We start from the raw sequence: 23,405 nt of genomic DNA, 5'->3' as shown, positions 1-23,405 counted from the left end.
GAACAGGTACAACAATTGTTGGGATAGAAGGACAAGAACTGCCTCAGATAAACACTAACGTGGCTAGGGATTCCAAGGAGGAGGAAGAAAAAGCTACATATCAGCACAAGAAACAGCAAACAGGAAAATTGTAACAGAAAGGGCTAGAAAAATTAGATCAGGAAACAGGAGTCAGAGTCCACCAAAGAACATAGGATCTTTCACAAGAAAATGCAGAGCCCTGTTGGACAACAGCAACCCATGATACCAAGGACACAATAATCATATCAAAACTGAAATGTCATTAAAACAGGACCATAAGAATGATCCACATATACGAAACCAGGAAACAAGAATATAAATTTGCAGACCTTAAAAGACCTAAAGAGTACTGAGCTACATGCATAGGGCCATAGCTTGAGACAACAGGAAGTTGGCAGTAGAAAGGAAGAGGGGAAATGTCCTTAAAAACCCCACAGATTTCCCACAAAAAATCTCAGATAGGAAGAGGAAAGACAATGCTGGAAATTGAGGTAGAGGTAGGATGAAAAGGAAATTCTTTTGGATCTGTCCCCCCAAATAAGTAAATTGAACACACAACTGGTGGTCAAGAATGTGGGAGCCCACTTGAAAAGTAACAAGGGTGGATCATCCTGAAGCATATGGGAGACAGGAATAACAACGAAATCACCAAACAGGATGGGAAAAACCACTGTGTAAACCAAATGAATGGGAATACAGAAACTGGAAAACAAGAGTAAGAAATAAGAACCCCATACTTGAGATATAATCTCCATAAAACCAATATGGGCTGAACAGGGTTATTGTAAAGGTGTGAGAAAGTATGGCCAATTCCAGGGTGAAGGATAAAATTATAGTCAACATAAGCCTGTGAAAGATTCAAAAAGTTAAAAAAGAATAAGGGCATGAACAAGAAAAAAAAAAGAGTATTCTATGTACTGCTTCATCCCCCTGCACATAAAAGCTGCAAAAACCTCCTATGGGTCACCTACGCCTGTGGTTGAAAGTACAGGAATAAACAAATGAGTGATATTTTCTCAAAGTGGTAACAGCAACTTCAATATTTGTGTGTGATATGAAACCAGTGGAAAACGTATGGCAAATGCAGGTAAATCAAATGCTCTCAAAGGAAACTGAAGCTGAACAAAGTTAATTTCAACTAAATTAATGTTCAAAAAAGTTAAACCATTTTTAGGGTAATAACTGTTCTAAAGAAAAATGTCTGCACTCGAGTACTACCAAATGAGAAGTGATAATTTGGTGGGTGGTGACACATAGAGGGGTTGAGAAGTGATAATTTGGTGGGTGGTGACACATAGAGGGGTTGAGAAGTGATAATTTGGTGGGTGGTGACACATAGAGGGGTTGAGAAGTGATAATTTGGTGGGTGGTGACACATAGAGGGCTGAAAGTGATAATTTGGTGGGTGGTGACACATAGAGGTTGAGAAGTGATAATTTGGTGGGTGGTGACACATAGAGGGGTTGAGAAGTGATAATTTGGTGGGTGGTGACACATAGAGGGGTTGAGAAGTGATAATTTGGTGGGTGGTGACACATAGAGGGGTTGAGAAGTGATAATTTGGTGGGTGGTGACACATAGAGGGGTTGCATGCATCATGTGATTGTAGTGTTCTCATATTGATGGAGAGATGATCCACAGTGACTTACATAAGAGACGACAGAGGAAGAACTGAAGGTTTGTGGCATGCATTGATATAAAAGTTTGCAAGTAGAAGGCAGCACAAAACAAAAAAGGTAATATTGTGAGCCAAGGGAGAGTACTGTATCAGAATTGATTCTTTTTATCCTTTCCTTCAATAAATCTGAGTAAGATGTAATTTAGCTTGAAAGCTACCTGTCTTTTTAAGGGATCTTAAAGCATGGCATATCCATGTGTTCCATATCCAATTTTAATGCCCAAAAAGAATAAACTGCTTTCCTAGAGACAACATTTCAGCTATACTTAAAAAAAAACATTTTATATTTCATCTCTTACAGTGTTCATTTTTATGTATTTTGCAATTGTTTCCCAATTAAATTTATTTTTAACTGACACGTCAGTGTCCTTAATCATTGATTCTGAGCAATGAAAAACAGCCATTTTGATTACTCTTCCCAGTTAAACTTGGCCATTTTAGGCATATATTTTTAGGGCCTTAAAAATATATTAATCCACCATTTTATATTTCTATGAGCATTTGTATAATACATAGCATTGTATAAAGTCAAAACATGAAGATACATGGAAAAATACACATCTAAATAAAGTGAATGCAAATAAAATCTCCTTTCTGAGTATCTTACCTAATAACAAGAAGTTTTTTCTATTCTCTTATCTACTAATGAGAAAAAACTTTTCTTTATAGGTCTCTTACCAAGCAGTATGAGTATGAGAGGAAACTTCATCCAATGGGTTAAAGTTACAACCAGGGGCTGAGCAGGTAATACTATAATTCCTATTCATCTTTTGAATAAAATGTCGAGCTACACTTTCTGCTGACTTTCTGTTATCATTGGCTCTTTTAAGAAGTGCTGTAACTTCATTTTCATCATTTTCCCCTGAGTCTTTTGCTAATATAAAAGAAATTTCTAGATTAGCTACAGTGTTTAAAATCAAGGTAAAGGCATGACTAATCAAACAATTACCTTTTTATATAATTTTTCTTCTACACAATCACTTGACACTTGAACTTATCTAATTAAAACTATATGAATAAAAAATAATTCTTCATCAGTCACAATATACTACAAACTTGAAGGTTTAGTTTATTTCAATAAGAAAAACTTTTTTTTTTGTCTACAGTGATAATTGCACCTAGAAAAACAAAAAACTGTTAAGACTATTTCACACATAAATCTGAATCATGAACAAACAACCAGAAATATATATATATGTATATATATATAATTGCCAAATTTGTATTTTACAACAAACAAAATATAACATTTCTTTAATATTACAAACATGGAGTTTAACAGATATTTCTTTGGCACAAATAATACAGTAAAACCTGTCTAAGCAAGAAACTGCATAGGGCAGAAACCTGTACAAGCTAAAAATATCAAAATTTTGCAGCATTATCTTAATATTTCTCTTGTAAGAGGCCCTCTATATGGCAGAACCTGAGTAACACAGACAGAAAACTATCTTTCGCCTACCTCAACTATCAACAAGTAGGATTACAACCTGAGTAAGGCAGAAAAAATGTTTTTAATTAAATATTTTTTTATTTAATTAATAATTTGTTTAATAATTAATAAATTTTTGGAATATATTTAACCAATATTTACTGTAAAAAAACTGTTACAGTAAGTATTGGTTAAATATATTCTGTTTTTTTCTGCTGTCATTATTCCAGAGGTTACTATTCGAAAAAACGATTGACTGTACTTTGGGTTGCATTTGCTGATGGAAAACTAGAGAAACCATGGGTAATAGGTAAAAGTGAAAATGCATGCTGTTTCAAAAACTTAAGGAAGAATCAACTTCCTGTGGAATGGAAAGCAAATAATAAAGTGTGGATGACAAGTGTTATATTTGAGGAATTTTGTCACTCAACAGTTCAGCTTTCAAATGTTCATTTAGTCTTTCTACCTCCACGTACAAAATCAGTTCTACAGCTACTAGATAATGGAATTATACAGTGTATAAAATACAGAAAATTGATGTTTCAGCATATTATTGCAAACATGGACGACTGTAAGACAGTATTTAATATGAGCATGAAAACTGACATGTTAGATGCAATTGCATTTTTAAGTCATTCAATCAAATTCATAAAAGATGAATGCGTAATAAAGTGCTTTTCAAACTGTGGATTTATTCTTAATAATGACAGAGATTGTGGATAAGTTGTTTGTTATGATGATTCTAGTGAAATCCAAACTCTGATTGAGAAGATTGATACAGATGATTCTGTGAATGCGGAAAGTTTTGTGAATGTTGACAAGAATGTTTTAACATAAACTGATTTAAAATCTATAATAGAATTGCAAAATGGTAACAGTGAGGGAAATTCAGAAGATGAACAAAATGGATAGGATAGTGAGGAAACAGAAATTCCTACTTCACCTCAAGTGTTAAGCGATATTAATGCTATCAAATTGTATGCAAAAATGAAGGGGAAAATTAACTTCACGAAAAGGTTGTAGAATTGGCATTCTCTTTTAACCACATGAGAAAGCCCATTAAAAAAACGAAACAGTTGAAACTGGACACTTTCTTCAAATAAACTGATTATGATTTTGTGTACTTGTGTATATTTTGAATGTCTAGTTTTGTTCTTATTCTAATAAATGTAACATAAAAGTATAATAACTTTATTCACAAACGTCTTACTTCTCTTGAGTCAAGCAAGTATAATGTTCTGCTCAAAAATTACATATAATTAAGGAAATGCATGTCCACTGTCTAAGCTGGAAATTTTACTCAGTCCCATGGGATTCTGCCTTAGACAGGTTTTACTCTATTACAAATCTTTCAGAAAGAGATTGAAACTGACAGTTGTCTCAGAAATCAAGAAAACAATATCACTTTTCTGTGATATCATGGTTTACAATTTCTTTTCAAATGTATTGTTCACTTTCATCTTTCATGCAATGCCCTATCATTCACACACATCTGTTATACATTTATTTTATAAAATATTTTCCTGCTTCTGATAATGCCCAAGTGTTCTATGTAGGTCACATCTTTCATAATTAGTCTTTTTTATGAAACTTTTTCACCTTCTACTTACTAGTTTTGTTTATATACAAAAAAGAAAACTTAATTTTTTTATATTTTACTTAACACTTTTGATACCATGTAAATGAACATGTATTTTTCATATTCATATATCACCACTCCTAAACATATCAAAGAACATGATGAAATACTAGGATACACCACGTACTAGCTGTTTGTTTCAGATATGTACATAATTACATGCAAAATCAAAAAGAGACTTATGCATTTTTCACAAATGTCTTCTAAACCACTTATTATTTACTTATTTTTTCAAAATACAATTTTTGCTGAGGCATTAAGTAAAACCATTTATCTCTCCCACAATGCTTCAAAGCAAATCATGGAAAAAATATAAAAAAATTTAGACATTTTTTTTGTATGTTCTATTTGGATATTTCCTTATAAATATAAACTGGTTAACTTTAAAAACTACCCATTTTTGAAAACTTAGAAGCAATGAACAGCTAATTAACAAATTATCATTCTCATACCTATTAGATGGCACAAGTAAATATTACTACACAAAACTCATGTTTATATTCCATTCAGCCACAGTAGTTACAGTCTCATAGATATACTAGAAATAGTGCTTATAAATTCTTATTTCACACACTTTCCTAAAAAGTCATTCATACAGGAAATAGTAATGTCTAATGCATTACTAACATTTTATCACAATCATTATTACTGTAAGTAAACATTAGTTTGTGTTATTGTGTATATTACTGTTTAATTATTACTTTAATACAAAGAGCTGCCCAAAATTAACACAACTCTAGAACATGTATGGAAAAATTGTACTTCCTGTCAATAATCACTGACAAATAATACACTGTAAATATGGATCAAACAGAAAAGCTGGAGAATTATTTGAGTATGGGAATTGCTTCTGCCATCATACCTGTTTTGACTGGAAAGAAATGTTACATTAATGACGCATCAAAATCTCTATTACCTTAAAGTTCTGATTACCCATGAGTACCAGCAGCAATCAGCACATAAGTTCCTCTCAAGCTTCACTTGAGAAAAAACTGCCATCTACTGTTTAGATTTTCAAATACCATTAATATTAGCACAGTCAAATTGAGTGAAAGAAATATTCAAGTCTAATAATATTAATGACATCAGAATTATTTTTTAATTTCAAAACTGAATATAAGACAAAATCTTTCAGATAAAAAGAAGAAGAAAACAATGCATTACTATCATTACTTAACCTTAAAACCACAATGCTTGTAAATACAAGTTATTTATTTAGAGATAATGGAGTGATTTTATAATTTCAACTGGTTCTAATTATTAAATAGTTTTTCATCCATGTCCATCCAAACTATAAGTTTCATCTAATATATCAATCCAGACTGTTCATAAGACATTAAGTACATACAGTGTACAATGTAATAAATAAGCCAAATAACATACACTCAACCCTGACTGGTCCATCCACACAATGCTTTACTAACCAGCTCTACCATTATTTTACTGTGGACAGTGCTCTTCTGAAGATATTTACAAACATTATTACTTTGTTAAAAATAAGTTTTGCCATAGAAAGAATGAAAGAAAGCATTTGTATCACAGTGGTCTAACATCATTCAGGATAAGAAAACAATTTCACATTCAAAAACAAATGCACAAGTTTACTCTATGCACACTTTTCAAAACATACCACACATATTACAAACTACCGTGTTTCTCAGATAATAAGACCTACCCATAAAATAAGACCTAGTGTGATTTTTGGGGATAGTTTTAATATAAGCCCTACCCTTAAAATAAGCCCTAGTTAAGAGTGGCAGGAAGAGGAAAGAAATAAAAAAAAATTAATTTATTAATTAGTTTAATAGTTAGTTAATTAGTTTGGTTAAGTATTAATCAGTTAGTTTAATAGTTTAATAATAGTTTATTTTAAATGGTTAGTTTAATAGTTTTACTTTGTAACTTCATTTTTTTAATATATCAAAATAAGACATCCCCCGAAAATAAGCCCTAGTGTCATATTTTGGAGTGAAAATTAATATAAGCCCTGTCTTATTTTCGGAGAAACACGGTACTAACAATGCAAAAATAAATTATATTATATTATAATTTGGAAATAATGACTTATGGACATTGTACTACATCATGTCAAATGCATACTTTATTACATAAAATATTATCTTATAACTCCATTCTGCTATGAATACCTAATAATTGTTACATTACTGAAGTAAAAAAGAAACAAACATCTAAAGCTCAACAACTGATGAAAAATATGTTTCAAACTTCAATTTTCCCACCCTACTCCCCAAAAAAAACACTAAACATGCATATGTGGCTCACAGTCTATGATAAAAAGTTCTATATAATATCAACATACATTTTTTCTGTTTACCATGTAATGATAACTGAGTCTTAACAAAACAAATTAAATACACTGTCTTGAAAAAATAATTTTTTCAGTATTGTTATATGCCATGAACTTAAATTTTGATTAAACTAAAACCTTTCTGTTAGTGAGTAGATTTAGTGATTAATTCAAATATTAAACTTTAGACATTTTTCTTTTTTTTAATGTTGTATTAATTAAAGAATTAAAGTTAATTTTTATTATAGATAAATACATATATCAGTTCATGTATCTACTATTAAGCACAAACCTACACAATAAACTGCCTGTGCTCTGTCTACCATAGATACAGAAACCTAATTTTTAGTGTTTTAAGCTCTAAGGCTTACAAGAAATGGTGGGCCATTATAAAAAAAAAGCCTTAGAAAAACGAAGATATGCCATCAACTTTTAATGTTTTTATGCTTTTCAATGTCACAATTTAAGTAGATGTAGAAAAATTTAAGTTGAGCCTAGTATAACTAAAGAATTCCAAATTATTTTACTACATTCTACACTGTATATCCAAGAGTGCCTAATCATAAACAATGATAACAAAATAATTCAAAAAAGATAAATGGTATGCCATTAAGAGATAAAAAATTATGGAACAAGATTAAAAATCCAAATACGTGTCAACCCACCAAGAGCACCCAGACCTGCAGCTCGACAGTTGGCAAGTAGGAGACCTTGTTCAGTTTCCATCAGAGCAAGCAAAACTTCAAAGGCTGAGATAGCTTGATCACTGTAGGAGAGAGCCAGTTGAAGAGCTGTGTTATTTGACTCATATTTTCCCAACAAGACACTTAAACGATCACACTGGCTTCGATTCTCCTCCAGTGTGATGGTTAACAAATCATTCTGAGACTTAAGGTGCTCAATCTTACTGTTTAACCTCTCCAGTTCCACTTCAAACTCACGGACCTTACACTCAGAGATGGCAGAACCTGAAGAGAAGACCGACTGGAAAATTTCCTGAGTGTGAGAGCCCTCATGTAGGTTGTGTACCAAATGTTCTGCTACTTTAGTTGTAGAAACCTGAAAACAATATAATATTCACCAAAAATACATCTGAAATTATGGGATTTCAATTTTATTTCCCCATAAAAAACTTACATGAAAAGACTACAAGTGACTTATGTAATGTGTAAATTACTGAATAATTGAGCTATTTGATTTTTAATTTATTCACTTTTAAACTAACTAATTGAATTAAAAGATTGCTTCTACATATTATGAATGGATATCAATGACAGGATATAGCATAAAGCTCCAGTAAATTAATGTTTTAGAGAAATGTTCTCATTGAATTATGGTAAGTGTCTAAAGGCATTGAAACACAAGATACAACATAAATTACATTTCTTCTTTTGTATTCTTTTTACATATTACTTTTAATTTCTCCACTTTGAATTGAAAATCACAGATATAGAAAAATAGCATTCCAGATCTATCTAAAAGTCAATGTCCAACATCTTACTTTTACACAATTTTTATCACAGATGTTAGATGCACTGTATCTGTAGATTTTTTGGGTAACAATAGGTGATTTTTAGGTGGGAAATATTAACTACTTATGATGTGAAAGCACATCAACAATTCACACAGTTTAATATATTTTAGGATACTGATTTATAACACTGCAAATCTACAAAAACAATACTTGATTTCTGAAAGCTAAGTTATTATTGAGCATTTAAACCAGAAAGATAATATTAAAAAAAAACACACATTAAACTGGTCTGAGAGATAAAAACCCACTTACTCCAAATGAAGATATTTCAGACCCAAATATTTGCCTGTCACTATATTCCATTTTTTTAAGTCTTACTCTTTCTGCCATTTTAGCAATAGGGACCTCCTCTCTGGAAGTAGGAGTTCTTTCTCCTGTTGTTGGATTGATGTGGGGGGATTTGCTTTGTGTTGGGGATCCTGTTTGAGAACCCTGAGAACTCTGTGACTGTAAGCAAACTAGTTTAATCTGCATGTCTCGAAACTGTATAAAAAGAAAAAAAGATTTTTCCCAACAACACAATATATCACTTTTAAACTCATAACAAATTGAACAGTTGTAATGTTCTCCACTTTATTTATCACTTCTTTACTCTGAGAGTTCAATCACAAATCTAAGCCCACAGAAGACTGTTTTTCTTAACAAAGGAAAAAAAAAGAAAGATGTCTTTCTGCCACAGCCATTTTGTAATAATTACTCTTTTGGTGTTAATAACATTTATCACTGTATTTTCCTTACTTTTCGATGAAGACGGTCCTTGTCTTCTCGGCAGTTTATGTAAGCAGTGCGTGTCCTATTCAGTTCAGCCTCTTGTCTTTCTAGCTGTTCCTGTAGAGCTTTATTTTCTGCTCGAAGTCCTACCACTTCCTCTTGTAGCTGTGAAATCTGAAGACTGTGACATGAGGTGGCTCTAGTTTCTGTTAGTCTTGTAACATCTCCATAAACCTTAGAAAAATACAGAGAGAATGCTGACAAAAGAACATTCTCCTTAAAATATACAAATGATCCATAGCAGACTAGATAATCAGTTACAATATCACAGGCTGCAGGTTTTGAAAAATACCCATCATAAATTTACGGCTATTTTGTTGATGGTTAATAATTCTAGCATCCATTTACTTTTTAATCCAAACTTCCTCTGCTAGAAATGTGAAATGGCTACCTTAGAGAAAAATCAGTTTTAAAAAATAACAATGTTAGTTAAATTAAGATCACAAGCTTTTAATTTTAGCTATTACAGTTTTACACAAGAATGTTGTCACTTTTAATGTGTAGTTTTTGACAGACACATTACAGTTGTTTAATTTGCTAATCACAATTACACATAACAAAGATCCCAGAAATAACACAAAATGATAGACATGTTCTTATAAGAAGTAAAGAAGCTTGAACGACAAAGATAAATGATACAGTTATCAAAAGAGCAATCTAAATGATTCATAGGTATTGTCAAATTTTCAAAGCATATTAAATGTTGCAATTGGTAAGAAAAATTCAACTACTGTTTCAAGTTTTGTTTGCAAATACAGTATATTATCTACACAGAATTTCTGATAAAACATTTGCATTCATTAATATTTAAACACTACATTGAGACTTGAAGTTAATATAATAATTTGTTCATTTCAAAATGGAGTTTGTCCATCATCTTTTAGAACACCCACAGTCCCATTGCATAAAATACATTTCTGTGGCAAAGGAAATCCAATTATTGTTTTTTTGAAGTTAAACACAAAGTTACATAATGGGCTATCTGTTCTCTGCCTACCATGGGTATTAAAACCCAGTTTCTAGCATTGTAAGTCTGCAGACATAGCATTGTGCCACTAGGGGCAAAATCAAATTATTAACCCTCAGTATACACACAATAACCAGCAAAAATCATGCCCACCCACATATTTCAAGGAAACACTTAATACTTTTATGAAAAGTTATACTTTTTGTTAAATGTACATATACTCCCCAAAATTCTTTTATGAACTAAAAACATGTGAGGGTAGGTAGGTGCTATGATAAGTAACATAAAAATTTTGACTTTCACAAATTTTTTAAAACATATTATCACAGTATTGTTTACAAACAAGACCAAAACTGAAATAGTTGACTATTGTTCATCATGATAATAAAGTGTTATTTTTAATATGTGTAATAGAATATGCAAGGACTGATGTCGACATCTCATAAACCAGATGTTTAATATAATTTGACCTTGAGAACTAGCCAATCATAATCTAAAGTTGTTTGTATCAAGTTTATTTTGTGCCAAAGGACTTAAACAGGATAGTTATTAGAATAGTTAACTAATTCCTATAAAGGTAAAATGAATAGTAAAAACAAATTATGGCAAAAGGTAGCAAGAAATAGGGAAAATAATAATATGACACAAAATATACAAAACCATATAAATATATAGACTTTTAAGCAATTAGTTCTCAAGGCCAAATCATATTAAACATCTTGTTTACATGACATCAACATATGTGCCTATACATTTCATTACACTCATTAAAAATAACCCTTTATCCTCCTGAAGAAAAATAGTCAACTATTTGAAAGTGCTCAAGTTTTGCGTCTCATCTAAAAATATTACAACTTTTGTATATATTCCTGTGTCCTAACTATTTACTTCGGCCCGGCATGGCCAAATGTGTTAAGACGTTTGACTTGTAATCCGAGGGTTACGGGTTCAAATCCCGGTCACACCAAACATGCCTGCCCTTTCAGCTGTGGGGGCATTATAATGTGACTGTCAATCCCACTATTTGTTGGTAAAAGAGTAGCCCAAGAGTTGGCAATGGGTGGTGATGACTAGCTGCCTTCCCTTTAGTCTTACACTGATAAATTAGGGACAGCTAGCGCAGATAGCCCTCGAGTAGCTTTGCTTGAAATTCAAAAAACAAAACCAAACAAAAAATATTAGCTAAAATATCATTACAGTATTCATTATTACCTCACCAAAGGTTCTGTATAAGTTTTAAGATGCAATGTGTCTATATTTAAAACATGGTATACACTGTATGAGGGCAGGATAATTTTGTATGATGAAGTAGCATAATATCCTTCCAAAGTATATTACATGATTAATTAATTTATGATTGGCTGCAAAAGTGTCTTACAAGCTGAAATTCAAAGGTCACTGATTAGAATAGGAGCTGGGTATACAGCTCAAAAATGGCTCTTTATTTCAGCTTTACTGCAGTTGTTGGAGTAGAAACCTTAGCTGAGTTCATGCATTACTGCAACAGGGGCAGCCATTTTTTTCATTAAATTGCTCCATAGAGAGTGATAGCACACTATGAAATATGTGAAACATTTTTCTGCATCCTCCCCACACTGTGTGCATTGTGTTATAAAAATTTAATAAAGTTCTTTTTTCTTGTGTAAGGATATAGTACCATCTATAAATGTAGTTAATGTTAACTTACGTCAAAGATAATAAATGCTTAATAACAGGAATAATGGGGGACAAAGTGGATTGTGAATCCCCACAGTAACATGCCCCTTGTACCAAACTATCATCACAGAAAGTTTGGTTTATATTGGTCCAGTAACCTAAGAGTAGTTAAATAATGATCAGACAGACACACCTTTTTGTACTTCGTATGTGTACACACACACACAAACATATGTATATGTATATATATATATATATATATATGTATTTAGAAGATTACATATTTTACTGTCAATTGTTATTGTAAGAATGAAACATTTACTTGGAATGTTTTATCTTCAAAGTGTTCATTGTCTACCAGTCCACCAACGGCTTCTCCTTTTGCATGATAATGAACTTTGTTGACCTTAACAGAATCTTCTTCTTCAGGAAACCTCATCTGTTCAGCACTTGATTCATTTTCTGTAATGTAAAAAAATTTAATAAAAAATTTACTTCAAAGGCATAAAGCTCTTTCTAGTTGCATGATAATCAATACTACAGCTACATATTTCAAATTATAATTCGTTTTTCATTGTTAATTATTTTTAGTATTTACTTGCTACACACTAAATACTTATCAATACAAACATTTACAATATGCAACTAATTCTTTACATAATTATAATCATCACCTGTTCTCCAAACAAATTTAGCTCACATGTTCAATGTTACAGTGTTTCACATATTTTATAAAATTTAATAATTATAATTTAAACAATCACCTTTCTCACTATACACTTCTGCATTACTTGTACTTTGGCTTTGTGTTTCACTGTGTTTAGATTCATCTTCTGATTGCTGACTGAGTTCATCTTCCTCCCTAAAACAGCATTACACACATACAAATTTGGTCTTCGATTAGTTTTGGAATAAATGTAACATGGTCATCTATGATTTTTCTATAATACAGTTTATTAAATTTATTTCATAAAAGAGCAATATGATTTGAAACATTAAGAATGTAAATATTCATCTGGTTGTTAGATATACTTTTATAACAAAAAAAAAAAATTTATTTCTCCATTTTTTCTAAAGTTGGAAAAACATTCCCAGCCTTTCAACACTATAAAATTCATTAGTACAGTGTTCCATCTTTCTTGGAAAACTTGATATAAACATTTCTAGACAAAAATTACAATATTATCACACACACATTTATATATATTTTTTTATTGTTATATCCATAAGCTGGTTGAAGCTGAAAAATATTTGGAATTTTATGACAAAATCCTTTTTATTGTTATTATTTGTAATAAGCAACCTCCAACTTAACCAAAGAAAGTTTTGGTAGTTCCCCCAAATCCAGAAAAACATAAGTAACAAGAATGGGGTGCAGTGCAATATGCCAAGCATTCTGTTGCTGTATGAAGAGTTGAAGGCTATATAAGTGAAAAGCTAAATACTGTCAAAGTCAAGCACTTAATCAAGCAACTTGCCAGAATTGTCTCCTGCCCTATCATACTTCCTCATCTTTCTCTTTTTTTGTGTTTAGCAACCTTTTCTAAAGCACTTTTGGATATTTCCAGTTGTTATGTGTATTTTGTTCTTCACATTTCAACCTTATACTTCCTTGAGATAATACGACTTTCAAATGAATTTTTTCTGTGTGAGGTGAACTGGTGAGCACAAAACTTGTATTATTCAAAGTTCAAATACTAAATTATCATTAAAAGGAAATTTTAGTGGTTTTTATCATTTAAAAGTATATAGTGAGAAACAAAACATTACCTATTTCAACAAAAAGCTTCCAATTTTTGGGGTTAATAAATATTTCAATCAACGTTTTGCTCTTTAGCTATTAAAAAATAAAAAAAGTGCATACAGTACCAATTGGTATACGGAATTTTGAGCTTGAAATGTAAAAATATGAAGATGTTAAGTTAATCGAAAATAAACACTTTAGAATAATAAAATTTTCAATAAATTCAAGAAAATATAAAAATAAAGTGTTTATCCCAAGACAGCCTCAGGGTGAGTAAGATGAATAAAAATCATCCCAATCTTGATGTAAATTTTAATTTCTGGTTCTGTAGAATTTAGCTTGAGTTTTTCTGCTAATTGTATATTACTACCATATACCACTATTGAACATCACTAAACATCATGGGTAAAGCCAGTATTCACACTTAAAAAGTCCTTCTTGCAACTTTAGATTGGGTGAATTGCCTTGTTTCAAAAACTATCACATTAAATTTAAATTCCAATCACAGAAGCCAAATTACAGGTAAATACAATTCAAGATTATTCTTTCTTAATATTCATGAATTTACACTAAATTATTTTCCTGATTCTAAAACAATCATACCAAAGAACTGCTGATTATTACACTTTATGTAAATTCATTTTACTTTTTTTACACGAATAGTGCAATGCAGGCAGAAATACAGGATTTTTAGGAAAAAAAAGTTATCTGGTTAGAAAAGGAATACAAGTGGGCTTTGCCATATTTTATTAAAATTTCTGAACTTTTGGAAAAAGTTCTCCCAAAAAAAGGAGGTCTGGACCGGCTGAAACCACCCCTGCAGTACATGCAAGAAAATTACAAGTGGTTGCTACCTATTAATTAATATATATGACTTAATTTCATAATAAAAAAACTCAAACTTTAAAACCAAAAATGACACTCATGATGTACAAAATTCACAAAGATAACAATGCCAAGCAAATTAATATTGTGTGTATGTTATGCAGAACATGCCACTGGTTTTCTGATTGAACAATTTACCCCATGAACTAGATTAACACTTCTTGTCTAGATAAATCAATTAATTGAGTCTTATCAATAAATATTAATTTTGAATTCTTCTGTGTACTGCTTCTTACAAAAATAACAACAATACTTTTTTATTTTCCTAACAATGTAACCTTAAATCGAACAGTTACTTTATACAATATACTTCTGTGTTATTAGCTGTAGCACAGTTGGCTCATAAAAAAAACCAAAAAACATCAGAGCCATTCTAAGTACAATGTTTTAGCTCATAGTTCCATCACCTCTTGATTGATTTGAGATCTAATTATAGTTTTGGACTCAAAAGATCAAACCCTTTCAACAGTCGTAACTGACCACACTCATTCACTTTAATCGTGCTTAAAGGAACTTCAGTTTCAGAGTAGGAAAACAGAGCTCCTGATGACTGATAACATCAGACTGAGTACACATGCACCTCAAACCTGATATCACTGGAACACAAAAATATAGCTAATGAAAAGAAGAAAAAAAAAAAGGTCTAATAGGTTAATTTACTATAATCCTGCCAAAACCTGCCCTTTTCTTTTCCTAACATTTAAGAATAATACTTCTGTTTACCTAAATTATTACTAAATTAGTATTACAATTATTTAAAGGGAAACTGACAGATGTAATACAGTTGAAAATGAAAAGAAAACTTAGTTTCTCTCAAATTCACATAGCATATTAATCTTCTAACTATAATATACTCATCTTCCACTAACTTAATGACAGTAGCTCGTTGGATATCCAACTTTTTAGAGAGTTCAGCAATGATGCTGTGAAGCTCTGTTAACCGTTCCTCGTATCTCTGAGCTTGCTGATCAAGCCGTTCTTCATGGTCCCTAGCCAGCCTCATTCTGTCAAGCTGAAAAACAAACGTCAGGAACTACACCAACTTCCTAAAATGTAACATGTGTAGCTAATTTAAATGTCCAAATGTGAATAATAGTTTATTTTTCCAGCTCACCAAGTCTCCATGAGCTGTTTCCATAACAGCTACCACAGCAGTGTTCAATTATCATTCAGAAATGAAACTTAAAACTAGTTAATTTTAAATTACTAATGACAACAACTTTTGATTACCAATTAACTAATATGTCAAGTGGTTCAGCAATTACATCTGTGTTATAATATCAAAATAAATCTAATAACAATTCAAATCACATGATTTTATATTGCTATGAAGAGCTCTTGTATTGAGAAACAGGACTCATTGGCAAAAGTATACAACAAATACAGTTAGTATATAATTACACACTTTTCTTACTGTAAACCTATACATAATGTGAATTAATCAGCCTCACTATCATACTGTATCACACATATATCGCTACTAAATATCATGTTCTATCAGGTAATTCCACACCTTAGCAATGGTTCATTTAAAACATTTTTCATTTATACTTTGGGCCAAATCTTGCACCTAAATTAACTATCAACCAGTAAGCTTAAAGCTTTTCTTCAGCTTTTCCTTAATTACCAATTTAGTTAATGGTCAATTTTCAAAATTAAAGATTTGATATTGTATAATTACATATTTTTTGTTTTGTTGGTATATTTCAACTAATTTTCAATATTCAAGAATATGGTTATGTTTATACTGTGTTTCTCCGATAATAAGACCTACCCATAAAATAAGACCTACCCATAAAATAAGACCTAGTGTGATTTTTGGGGATAGTTTTAATATAAGCCCTACCCTTAAAATAAGCCCTAGTTAAGAGTGGCAGGAAGAGGAAAGAAATAAAAAAATTAATTTATTAATTAGTTTAATAGTTAGTTAATTAGTTTGGTTAAGTATTAATCAGTTAGTTTAATAGTTTAATAATAGTTTATTTTAAATGGTTAGTTTAATAGTTTTACTTTGTAACTTCATTTTTTTAATATATCAAAATAAGACATCCCCCGAAAATAAGCCCTAGTGTCATATTTTGGAGTGAAAATTAATATAAGCCCTGTCTTATTTTCGGAGAAACACGGTATTATGCAATCCTATTATGTACATATATATCATGAATAATGCTGCAATATTAATACTTACCATAATTCCAATATGTGACTCATATAAAAATGACAAGATTTACACTTCAACAACTTAATCTAGTCCACACCATAACGTTTGTAATTGATAATATAAATAGCGTTTCAGCCACTGCTCCATCTGTGGTATCCCAACCGACCTGAAAAGCTCTGGTATTGCATAAAATTTTGTATCAGTAGTAAATATAAGTGTTGGCATACTGTTATGTATTCTACCTCACTTTGACTCATAAGATCATGAAATTATAACTCACACTTTAAAGTGCATGCCCTAATATTTTTTATATAAAGAACATTCTATGTAATAGTTATTTATACAACTTACTAAGTTATTATTACCTTCTTAACACATAACACTTCTCTTATATTACTGCCTAAAATAATTGCTTTTCTCACTTGATTATTGTTAACCTTTCTTTCATTTTGGCAACAATTTACTAAAGGGCAACTTGTATATCTGGCTCAGGAGTGGTGTAGTCTTCTACTGGTGTCATGTTTCTAATACTTTCTGCATGCCTTGTGTCTTTTTTCTGGGCACTTTCTAAAAGAGGATCATCTTCTCATTCCCTCCACCTTTCTAATGCATGATTCTAGCTTTTTGTGAGGATAGGTAAGATACTGTTTTGGAAGTTAACATTTTCCTGAACTGAAAATGTATTTCTAAATAAATTCTTACCTCCTCTCATATTTCCCACTCATTCTCTCTACTTCCAGTGTATTAGTTACTTTAGTCCTGGTTAATCTCGAAGTGACAACAGGTGCATTACGACAGAGGGTGCTAATTATAAAAGGAGTATCATGGCAGTCCTATTGGTGGAAAATTACTGCATGATCATTTACACATAGACATGCAGAAAGAAGTGAGAGTTACAAGGATAGTAATGATCTAAAAATATGCACTGATAGAGGGCAGCACTAGTCAAAAAGCTTTTCGTAAGAAGGTAAGATATCAGAAAACATATTTCTTAAATTCTTGTTTTTGTTAGTATATGACTTGTTTCAGATTCTTCTTCTGGAAACTAGCCACTCAATGGCTCATGTTTTTCACTTTTAGTGTTTATTTCTTGTAGGTGTGCCCATCTTTGAAGCTGTAATAAACAGTAATTAAGCCTTATACAATGTAGTGATGTACATTAATAGCAAAAGGAAGGTAAAGCTTTTTGCCATATTTTCTACACAAATATGTTTTACTGTTTGAGTACCACCTGTTTCATAAACTTTACAAATTCTGCATACGGTATTCAATGTGTTAAACTCATAAAGATAAATCAATGAAAACTATTTCAAAAATAGGGGTCTTTGTTTAAAACATAGTTTAACAACACTGACTGGATTCCTTTATTTATGCACTATTAATAAAATACTGATCAAACCTAAGCAATTGAAAGAAAACAATTATATTTTACTACTACTGAGAGCTTTCTCTTTAGAATTATGAAAGCAAGTAAGCTCAAAATTTGGCAAAAGCAAGTAGAAAAACAATACAAAAAAATGAAGGGAGAAACCCTAATGATGATTTCTACTACTCTATATGAATTTGCCTCAATTGCTAAGCCATTTGTTTATTTAGAGTAAATATTCAAATAAGTACTATTATACAGACCTACAGAGATCTCTCTCTCTCTCTCTCTGAGATTTTATCCATATACACTGTTGGCCAAAATGTTAAGGCCAATGGACATAAAGAAAAAATATGCATTTTGTATTGTTAGACTCAACCACTTATTGGAGTAGAGATTTAAAAGATGAAAATAAGAAAAGAGGAAATAAAAATAAAAAACTTGTTTAGCACTTAATATGGAAAATGTGAACACTATGAAAGTAGCCTAAATACTAGCTGGTCAAAAGTTTAAAACCATACTGAAACGAATCATTAATCGGTAAACACGTAACAAAATTTAGTCATTTGTGTTCAAGCATTAGCGTCGTCAACATTTCACACTGACATCTCCTGTGTTACATTGGGTAAAAACATGGCAAAAACTAAAAGGTTGACAGAGTTTGAACATGGCAGAATTGTTGAGCTGCAAAAGCAGGGTCTCTCTCAACCTGCCATCGCTGGTGATATTGGGCATAGTAAAACTGCTGTTGCAAATTTCTTAAAAGACCATGAGGGATACGGAATGAGAATTTCAAGTGGTTGGTCCAAAAAAATTTTGCTGGCATTGAGCAGGAGGATTCGACAGGTTGTCCGGCAAGACACCAGCCGATCGTTGAACCAGATTAAGGCCCTTACGGATACAGAATGGGCTCAAGAACAATAAGATGCCATCTACGAGAGAAAGGCTTTAAAAACCATAAACGTCTTCAAAAGCCATGCCTCCTTCCACACCACGAAACAGCTCGGTTAAACTTTGCTAAGAAGCACCAAACATGGGACGTAGAAAAGTGGAAAAATGTTTTGTTCTATGATGAGAAAAAATTTAACCTGGATGGTCCAGATGGCTTCCAACGTTACTGGCACAATAAGGATATCCCACCAGAGACATTTTCTACACGACACAGTGGAAGAGGTTCCATCATGATCTGGGGTGCTTTCTCCTACCATGGAACAATGGAGCTTCACGTTATACAAGGGCATCAAACAGCAGCTGGCTACATTGGCATGTTGGAGAGAGCATCCTTATTGACTGAAGACCCTCGCTTATGTGGAAATGACTGGATTTTTAAGCTGGACAATCCTGCAATCCACAATGCTCACAGGACAAAGGACTTTTTCATGGCAAATAATGTGATTCTTTTAGACCATCCAGCGTGTTCTCCCTAACTGAACCCCATTGAAAATGTTTGGGGATGGATGGCAAGGGAAGTCTATAGAAATGGATGTCAATTCCAAACAGTGCATGATCTTCATGAAGCCATCTTCACCACTTGGAATACCATTCCAGCCAGCCTTCTGCAAATGCTTATATCAACCATGCAAAAGCAAATGTTTGAAGTTATTTGCAATGACAGTCATGCAACTCACTACTGAGACCTTTTGTTGGGCATTTGCTACTCTGTTTAGGACTTCTTTTTGGTATGGTCTTAAACTTTTTACCAGCTAGTATTTAGGCTAATTTCATAGTGTTCACATTTTCCCTAATTAAATGCTAAAAGGTTTTTTATTTTTATCTTCCCTTTTCTTACTTTCATCTTTTGAAGCTGTACTCAAATAAGTAGTAGAATTTAACAATGCAAAATGCATATTTTTTTCTTTATGTTCATTGGCCTTAAGATTTTGGCCAGAAGTGTATGTGCATGTACATGTCAAATGACATCATGAGCAAACTAAAATGAACAAGTTGAATAAAGGAGTTAAATGAAAAATATGAAATAATTTGTACATTATGCTGATGATTTCAGTTATACTATTGTTACTTGTGAGAAAGGTGGTGTAAACGTTTCTGGCTGAGAGAGAATAAGAAAAAATAAGCTAAACAATAAAGGCACTATAACATTTGTATGTGTTGTAATCTATGATTTCAATATTTGAAATTAGATATTCTGTTTGTAAGACAAAGATTTAACATGACATAATGATGGCATCTACAAATTTTCCTGAATGTTTAAAACTGGTGTGAGATCTCAAATTTTTGGAAAGTTTGGTGGGAAAATATTATTGAATTAAATACATCTAAGTAACACACGTTTATGTTTGTGTTTATATACATATATGTGACAAGCCAGTTAGTGAAGTGAGTCAGGCAGTGAGTTAGTTAGTTAGTCAGTTGGTGATTCTGTTACTGTATTATTGATCAATTATTGGTGTATTGGCAGCCAGTTTTGAGCTGTGTTATAGATATGAGAGAAAACAAATGAAAGTATTTAGTTCTTTTTTTTTTTGAAGATCTAGAATAGACAGATAAAATATTTCTTAAAGTTAATACATCCAACACATCACTTAGTCAGACAAATCCCAGTTACAAAACAGTCTGATGCTCTTTAAAAGATAAAAGCCACAACACAACGAGGAGTAATAGAATGAGGTATACTAGTACTCTGGCATCACCTATTGTACTTGTGAAGAAAAAAAATGGAATTACAAAAAATGCCATTGCTGAAAAAGAACTCTATTGATACTCATCTGTATCAAAATGGTTTTCAACTTTAGATCTGAAAAGTGGGTACTGACAAGCCTAAGTCATCAGAAGGAAGTGTAGAAAATATAATCTTTATTGCAAGAATTACATTGTAGCAGTTGTTTGTATGCTCCATTTCAATAACTGATGGAGTGTTTTCACTCTCAAATACCCTGAAACATCACTATCATCCATTTATATGACATAATCTCACATAAGAGTTTTAATGATGCTTGTGACAGGGCTAAGGAAAGAGAAGCTGACACTGAATATAAAGTATAAACTGTTCAGTAAGCAGCTGAGTTCCTGGTAACATATTCAGTGGATAGAGATTATTTATAGCCCCATATAAGATTAAATATGTTTGAAACTGGTCAATATCACAGATATTGTGTGATGTAACAGGATTTTTTGACAATACTGTTACTATTGTCATTCTTTAAAATGGTTCTCTGACCTAACTTCTCTTCTGCACAAAGTAATTGCAAAAAAATATGAAGTTTTATTGAACTACTGATTGTGAACAAGCATTCAGCTCTTATGAGTAAATCATTTAATACCTAAGGGCTGCCCTACCTTTAAATAGCAGTGAATGAAGGTCATGTATATAAGAAGCAACTGGTAAGTAACATGGCTGCATAAAATTAATGTCAGCAGGTAAAACCAGATTCTACCCTGTTAAGCAGATTCTGTTGAAGGTGTGTGTGTGTGTGTGTGTGTGTGTGTGTGTGTGTGTGTGTTTTTTTTCTTATAGCAAAGCCACATTAGGCTACCTGCTGAGTCCACCAAAAGGAATCAAACCCCTGATTTTAGCACTATAAATCCATAGAGATTCTGTTGAAATATCTAGACTTTGTAGATTTTATTATAACTTCAGATTTGCTTCTGTTTTAGGTTTTCATTTCAACTTTCAAAGTGTGAATTTGTCATACTGGTTAAACTTTAGGTTTGTTTTCAATCTGGAGTTTCACTTTCTTTTACTTTACCTTACAAGACTGTTCCAACAGACTGGTGGAAGACAGGTCACTAACATTTCACTTCATCTCTGTTTTTCATCAATCCCATGAAATCATTACAAACAAACTTGTCCTTCTCTTATTTAGTGTATTGTGTTTATATTTGTCTGTTCTTTGCTATTAAAGACTGTAGTTTTACAGTTTTGGCTCTAAACTTTTTCTTTAAAATGAAGTTCACAGACTAATGAACATATTCTGTTACATGATACCTGTCACACCTCCAATTAGTAGACCTAGTTCTTCCTCTGTGTTAAATACATGTACTGGTAATATATCACATGTAAACATTTATCTTTTTTTTTCCTAATAGAATATGAATGTTTAGCATCTTTCCTTAATAACAGCATAAACAAGTAAATTCTGTATTGTATTTCCTTAATTTACAGAACAAATGTTTTAAATTTTTATAAATCTCAAAAATTCATTTACTTTTTGTATTTACTAATTCAAAGTACTTTCATTTGATGTCTTTCTCTAACTTTCTTTAAAGAATGTGTTGTAATATTTTTCTTCTCTTTAAACCATAACTTAGTTACTGCCATTAACATGAGTTATTCAGCAAAAATTCTGTTAATATTTTTCCTTTGCTATAAAAATGACATAAAAGATTCTCTTAATATATTTCTACTAAAAAAACATTTGTCCTGCTTTTCCTTCTTAACATGTTATATAAAGATAATATTTGTTAATGTGTTTTCTCACTAATATGGAATAAATTTTAAAATATTTTGTTCTTTACAAATAGGGCATTACTATTAAACAATAAACTTTGACTTTCTATGTTGGTAAAAAATACAGATTTAATTAAAGATTCTCCTTAATAATGTAAAATATATATATATATTTTTAAACTACCACAACATAAACATTCAACATTATACCTGAGCTCTGTTGACTTGTCTTTCTAACATATCTCTTTCCTGACTAACATGCTGAACTCTCTGATTTAGATCCAAAATCTCTCTTTTCAATGAAGCCAAAGCTGCTAAGTGGAGCTGTGTGATTAAACACATAATAAAAGTTTATTTTGATACCTCAGACTAATGGAAACAGTTCACACTAAAGAAAGAAAGATTCAGTCTAATGAAAGGTTTTTTTGTGAATGATGAAAATACTACATTAATTTTATCTATTTATCAACTCAAAAATTCATTTTTTCTGGAACTGTCATTAACTTTCAAAAATAGTCAATTCATACAAAAGTCAAATATTTACACACAATATTTATTTGTTATTCATTAAATTAATTTTCCCATATTTTCTATTATTGCAGAAAATATAAAAAAATTTAAGGTGTAATCTTAAAAATATATTTTTACTCCACAATTCATAGTGTGAATAATTATTTCTCTTAGAATGTGGATATTCTTGACATACACTAAAAGAACATCAATTTGTATACCATACCTCACCAAATTAATGAGGAGTATTTTATATTTTTTTTAAATAAAGAATTATACATGCTTGATTTGTTAGATGCAGTAAAATAATTTTGTGAACTAAATT

General features: G+C 31.4%; 1 protein-coding gene across 4 annotated transcripts in view; it reads right to left on the bottom strand.

Moving 5' to 3' along the window:
* Window positions 1–23,405, bottom strand: part of LOC143225660 (colorectal mutant cancer protein-like) — a 94,705-nt gene that overhangs the window by 20,750 nt on the left and 50,550 nt on the right. For all 4 annotated transcript variants that reach the window (XM_076455464.1, XM_076455465.1, XM_076455466.1 and 1 more), the window contains 8 exons: window positions 22,781–22,894; window positions 15,505–15,647; window positions 12,771–12,868; window positions 12,329–12,468; window positions 9,351–9,557; window positions 8,865–9,095; window positions 7,744–8,137; window positions 2,378–2,573 (listed from right to left, as the gene is read on the bottom strand). In XM_076455464.1, the coding sequence (XP_076311579.1) occupies window positions 2,378–2,573; window positions 7,744–8,137; window positions 8,865–9,095; window positions 9,351–9,557; window positions 12,329–12,468; window positions 12,771–12,868; window positions 15,505–15,647; window positions 22,781–22,894 (1,523 nt within the window). The remainder of the gene's footprint in view (window positions 1–2,377; window positions 2,574–7,743; window positions 8,138–8,864; window positions 9,096–9,350; window positions 9,558–12,328; window positions 12,469–12,770; window positions 12,869–15,504; window positions 15,648–22,780; window positions 22,895–23,405) is intronic.

The sequence above is a fragment of the Tachypleus tridentatus genome, chromosome 9 (assembly GCF_004210375.1).
Source record: "Tachypleus tridentatus isolate NWPU-2018 chromosome 9, ASM421037v1, whole genome shotgun sequence".
Taxonomy (NCBI): Eukaryota; Metazoa; Arthropoda; class Merostomata; order Xiphosura; family Limulidae; genus Tachypleus; species Tachypleus tridentatus.
This window is presented reverse-complemented; position numbering and strand designations above follow the sequence as displayed.